Here is a 6,000-nt window from a genome sequence, read left to right as displayed (position 1 = left end):
TAAACAAACAAGTTTCTCGGATGGAAGGCGAAACGTCTTCAAATAACCCCGTCAAGCTGACTGCTTGTTGAAAACTTTCACTATGACATGTCATAAAACTCAAATATAATTAACCTCAGGACAAACCACGCGTTGGCTGTGCGTAAAGTTACTATTCCTGATGACTTTGCATGTTTAGCGCGAGTTTGCGTAATATCCAACTGACTTTAAAAGGCAAGCGCGATAAAACCAGCTAAAAAACTCCCGATATTAGCTCGTTCACCGTGTCTAGACGCATCATGGGTAAAACACTGCTAATAAAGAGAACTGCACTTACGCACGGACCAGCCGCCTGCTGCTTCTCCCCAGTCCCTTCAAAAACTAAAACTAAAGTCGAGCCCCATGTTCTTAACCGATCTCTCCACGCGCCAAAACGTTTCTTTACTTTTTTTCCCCCCCAGCCGCAGACTTGAGTGATACTTTTGATCGTTGTGACACTTTGGAGAGCCATATTGCAAACGGTAGCTACGGTCACCTAATGTTGTGACCATCATTACATCATCACAGCAGTGAGAAAACGCTCGAGAGATGATGATGCTCTATTGTTCGGTGCGTAAAAACACACACACACACACACACACACAGCCTCATTGCCTGCCTGCGCGTTTTTCCCACCGCCTACACTGCGCACATGGCGACCGCGGGCAGCCTCCAGGAGCACCCCACACGTCCCGACCCCCTGGCACGGCACAACAAAAGCGGGCTACACCGAGCCAGCGCTTTTGGGGATTCGGGGGAAATATAATAGCGCCTCTTCCCACAAGCGCTCTCCTCCACTCCGCCACCATCCACAGGCCCGGGCGCCAGCCATTGGCTCCTGCGCGTCACATGACCAGGAATTGGCTGCAATTTCGCCCCGTAGTTGTTCAGTTTAGCCTTCCCAGGTCCCCATACGCTTGTAATATCACAATATATGCGATTATTTTTACATATAGGCAACGTTTGCGCCACTGCGGCGAGGAGCTTGACGCCTTTCCGTCGTTTTTAGAGGGGGTAACGCCATGCACCCTGCGCGCGCTGGGGGTTGAGGGCTGCGCGCTTCGGATGTGTTTTTTTGTTTTTTATTTTTTGGGGAAGGGATTGTTCAAAGGGGGGTCTCGCCGCGTCTGTGTGTTCGGGGTGTGAAACCGGTCCAGAGGTGAGCTATGAATTTTGAATTCGAGAGGGAGATCGGGTTTATCAACAGCCAGCCGTCCCTAGCAGAGTGCCTGACGTCGTTCCCCGCCGTCCTGGAGTCATTTCAAACTTCATCAATCAAGGAGTCGACAGTAATTCCGCCTCCCTTCGAGCACACCATCCCCAGCCTCAGCCCGTGCACAGGCAGCCAGCCGCGACCGCCAGCAAGGAGCCAGCAGCAGCAGCAGCACCAGCAGCATCAGCAGCACAACAACAACAACCGGAGGATTAATGGCACAGCGAGCAATAATGGCCTCCCGAGCCTCCACCACCAGAGCATCCAGTGCCCCGCCGGACAGGCCCCCAACCCGGCCGCTGCCACTGCCACGACCCCGGCCGAGTTCCCCTGGATGAAGGAGAAGAAGTCGTCCAAGAAGTGCCCCAAGCCTGGCAACAGCAGCGGCGGAGGCAGCGGAGGAGGAGGCGGCGGCGGCGGCGGCTGCATAAGCAACGGAGGGACCAGCAGTGGCGCAGGGGCTATCATCCCCCCTGCTTCGTGCTCCCCGTCGCCCACCGCCTCTGGGTACTCTGCGGCGGGCATCGATTCCCCCACAGGTCAGTAGCTTTTTACTGTTCATTATATCATTATGTATTTTTTTTGTTTTTGTTGTTGTGTTGTGCATCCTTTTGCTTTGCCTTTTCTTTTTTGGTGCAGTGTCTCTCCTCATCCTACGCTCCCTCCATATCACCCATCCCGCCCCCCCGCCCCCACCCCCCCACCACGTTCATCAGAAATCATTAATAATTCCATCATAACCCAATCAACGCGAACGCAATTCGTTGTCAGCCAAATCCGACCGAGAAATGCGCTCCCGGGCCGTGCGTAAAAGTGCTTTGAAAAACCGTATTTATCCACGACTTTTGCCGTGTGTGTGTGGAGGGGGTGGGGGGTGGGGGGGGGGGGGGGGGTGGGGGGGCGCCCTATTATATATTCATAACACAACTGGAGATGGTAGCCATATTGGATCTCGGAAGGGAAGTATAATGGGGAGGAAAAAAGGCGAGAAGACGAGAAATATGGAGAAGTGGGGGGTTGGGTGGATGGAACGGGCCATGCGTCAGGAGGAGGGGAGGGAAGAAAAAAAAGAAGCAAGACTGCACGCAATGCACCATCAAACCCCATACCCAGTTCCAACGAGAGTTATTGTGTAATTTTGGATTTTTTTCCCCACATATGGAAAGATAACAAATTTAAAAAAATAAAAAAAAATCCCACCCATAGTAACGCGCTGTCATTTTGGATCCCATTTTACAAAAGCAGGGGGAGCCGTTTTTTTGACACGCTACATGGCCACATTTCTCCACACATTTCCTCCCTCGCCTGTGATTTATTTATCCAGCTCTCGTGCGTGAGCCTACGTGTGTGTATGTGTGTGTGTGCGGGCGTCCGTGTGCGTGCGTGTGCCCCCAGGACGCACTCTGACACCAAGCGCCATCCGTCTTTATCTTCTTTTTGTGTTGTTGTTTTTTTTTCTTCTTTTTCTTCTTTTTTTTACGCAGCTCCAAATACGTTTACGCTCGGTGTAATGTGAGCGTTTTTTTTTTTTTATGAGGCTGCGCGAGGCCCCTGCTTTATTACAGGGAGCTGCCGAGGAGCGCACTCAATAAAAGCCAAACAACTCCGGGTAAGAGCTAGTGAGTAGGTTAGTTCTCGGGGTGTCATCTGTGCTCGGTTTGCAGACTAGCGCGATTTGGCAAAGGGGAGGCGGGGAATCGCGATATTCGATAATTGCGTACGGTGCGATAAAACTCTATTGCGATGTCCGTTTCAGCACCGTACGCTACGTTCAATTTTAACAAAAAATCGTATAGGCCTATTACGTGTTATTTTTTTTCCATTAAACTGTGCTTTCCTTAAATCCTTAAAAATAAAAAACGAAATCACAAGATAAAACAAGGCTAAAGCAAAACAGAATTCACCATAACATGACTAATTCGAACTTTTGCACATTTTTACACTAGGTTTTGTTCAGTTGGTGTTTGCAAAAAATAATTGTAAAAAATTGCGCTAACGATAATCAGCTCTAAAGATTTTTATTTTATTCACGCCAATCCCCTAACTTTTAATGACGCATAATGACGCACTTATGCAAATGGTAACACAGCATGGCAATGAAACAGGAGCTGAAGGCAAACGAGTGGCATTTCTGCGATATTTGTTTGAAACTACATCCAGGAAATGTGCCTTCTATGGTGTTAGAAGGCGAAACGTCTGCTACTCTATCACAGCGGTACAGATGACGGCTTGAATAACCCCTCACTACCGTGGAAAACTCATGTGCGACCGAGAGCTTATACACAAACATATTCATAGAAACAAAATTATCGACACAGGTTGAGAATATATATATATAGCCGTTTAGAGTATAGCGGACGTTTCGTCTTTCACAGCAAAGGCTTTGTCAAACACTGATGTTTACAAGTAGCAGGCTGTGCTTAAGACAGAAGTGCTTAAGGTGTCATCTGTACTCGGTATGAAGTGTTGGACGTTTCGCCTCTCAACCAAGAAGCTTTGTCTGCACCATCTCACCAAAAGTATCATACACATAACATGTCAAATATACTGTTGTTTTTATTACTATTATTGTCCATGCGCAATAATATAAAAACGCTTTACTCTCAGTTGCACTTCTGTGTGTTTAGTTGTGTTAAGTTATGGCTATAATATACGGGTTGCTCCATTCTCTCTCCAGATCCGGGGCAGGCGGGGCTGGACGGAGCGGGAGCCGGCTCTCGAAGGCTGCGCACCGCCTACACTAACACGCAGCTGCTGGAGCTGGAGAAAGAGTTCCATTTCAACAAATATCTGTGCCGGCCGCGGCGCGTCGAGATCGCGGCCCTGCTGGACCTCACGGAGCGCCAGGTCAAAGTGTGGTTCCAGAACCGGCGCATGAAACACAAGCGGCAGACCACGCACCACAGGGACGCGGGCAGCGGCGGAGGAGGCGGTGGCACGGAGGCGGGAGAGGCCGCGTGCTTCGAGCCGCTGGAAGGAGCCGACGCGTCCTCGCCGTACTCCAGCCAGCCGCTCGAAGCGGCGGCGGTGGAATCGGACGCGGAGCAGAGCGGGGGCAGCAATCCATCTTCCGCGGCCGCCTACGCCGCTGACAGCGCGGACAAAGCGCAGCCCACGCCGGAGGAGGGCCGTCAGAGCCTGGGTGCAGCTGACCGCCCACAGCCACCGCAGCAACAACCAGCCGCTCATGAACACCCAGCGGACAGCCCCACATCTGCCGCCCTCATGCCGGCGGACAGCGCCTCGAACCCGGCCTCCTCATCCACCTCCTCCTCGTCGTCCTCTTCCTCCGCGGCGCTGCCGGCGGACCTGGCGTTCCTCTCCCCGGAGGCCTGCCTCTCGCCCGGCCTGCAGAGCTCTCTGGACAGCCCCGTGGACTTCTCCGAGGAGGACTTCGACTTGTTCACGCGCACGCTGTGCACCATAGACCTGCAGCACCTCAACTTCTGACTTTTTAAAAGCACAGTTCGCGGGCCAACATTCCTCTCGACAAAATAACTCACCCCCCCTCCTTTTATATTTTAGATTTTGAAAAGCATTTCGAATGTCAACACTGTCTGGATAGTTTTTGTTTCCCCTCCTCCTTCGCGCCTTGTGGAGTTTCCTCTTTTTTCAGGTATTTATTCTTCATTTTTAATTCTTTTTTTTTTTTTTTTTGTTCCCGTTGGAGACTGTTTTTTTGGAGACTGTTCACCACTAGTCTAGCGTCTACGTGCAGCTTATACGGATATCTCTCAGGAACGGTGGAGTCTGGCGCGGAGCGAAGTGGAACCGGAGCCGTTAGACACTACTTTATTTATTCAGAACCTTTAATAGTGACAAATCCAAATTATTTATTGTACATATATTTTCATAGTGGAAGAATAATAATAAAAATAAAAAACACAAACGTATACCGAGTGGCCCGTGGCGTGTTTATTTTTCATGAAATGCTTTGTTTTGGATTTCTTTTTCACTTGAAGACATTTTGATATTTTAGATGATGCTGTACTAATATATGGATATAGGCCTATATATAATACATATATAGGCCTATATATATCTATATATATTTTATTTATTTATTTTCAAAATCAAGGGAACACACACATATAGTTTCTGCAGTAATGTATTTCGTTAATAGCAGTGATTGAATGATATCAGCCTGGCGGTCATTTTACGCACAAAAAACGACGCAACAATTCTAAAATTACGCATTACGATAAATGATGCATGCATTAAAAAAAAAGTGTACGCTAATTACACACAGGTCAATTTATTTTCACTACATTTTTATTGTGTTTTTAAGGATCGAGGATCTTCACACGTCATGTTTTATTTCCTATTTTCCTTTTACGTGCTTTCACTTTTTATATTGTTTTATTGTTTTATTTTATTTATTTATTCTTCAAGGATTGGAAATATTCACGAGAAGAATCTTGGTCACGTTATTCCCCAAAAATGTTCCATATTTTTCGTGGCGCGGAGCCAAACCCCTGCGAAGCCCGTCTACTTTTACGCACGAATTACGCACGGCAAAAAGGGGCATTTCCAAGCGCGAATACTGACCCCAAAACCAGACCGAGGCCAGTGCAGAAACCTAACAACACGGAACACTCTTTTCTTCAAACTAATACTGTTTTCATATATATTTGTAAGGCGTTTTTTTGCAATTTCTTCGACAATGCTCGCTATTTTGTAACGCACTGAAACAACCAATTCTTCAGCGTTTAGTGTAGTGTGTGCGCGCTCTCTCTCTCTCCCCCTCTCCCTCTCTCCCTCGCTCTCTC

General features: G+C 48.5%; 1 protein-coding gene across 1 annotated transcript; it reads left to right on the top strand.

Annotated features, from left to right (window-relative positions):
- The first annotated feature begins 273 nt into the window (after positions 1-273).
- Positions 274-5,116, top strand: hoxb2a (homeobox B2a). Its single transcript, XM_079565341.1, has 2 exons — positions 274-1,770; positions 3,909-5,116. Exons 1-2 carry the CDS (start codon positions 1,185-1,187, stop codon positions 4,679-4,681), a joined length of 1,359 nt encoding a protein of 452 aa, XP_079421467.1. The 5' UTR covers positions 274-1,184; the 3' UTR covers positions 4,682-5,116.
- The last annotated feature ends 884 nt before the right edge of the window (positions 5,117-6,000 follow it).

Source organism: Gobius niger (assembly GCF_951799975.1).
Source record: "Gobius niger genome assembly, chromosome: 10".
Classification (NCBI taxonomy): Eukaryota; Metazoa; Chordata; class Actinopteri; order Gobiiformes; family Gobiidae; genus Gobius; species Gobius niger.
This window is presented reverse-complemented; position numbering and strand designations above follow the sequence as displayed.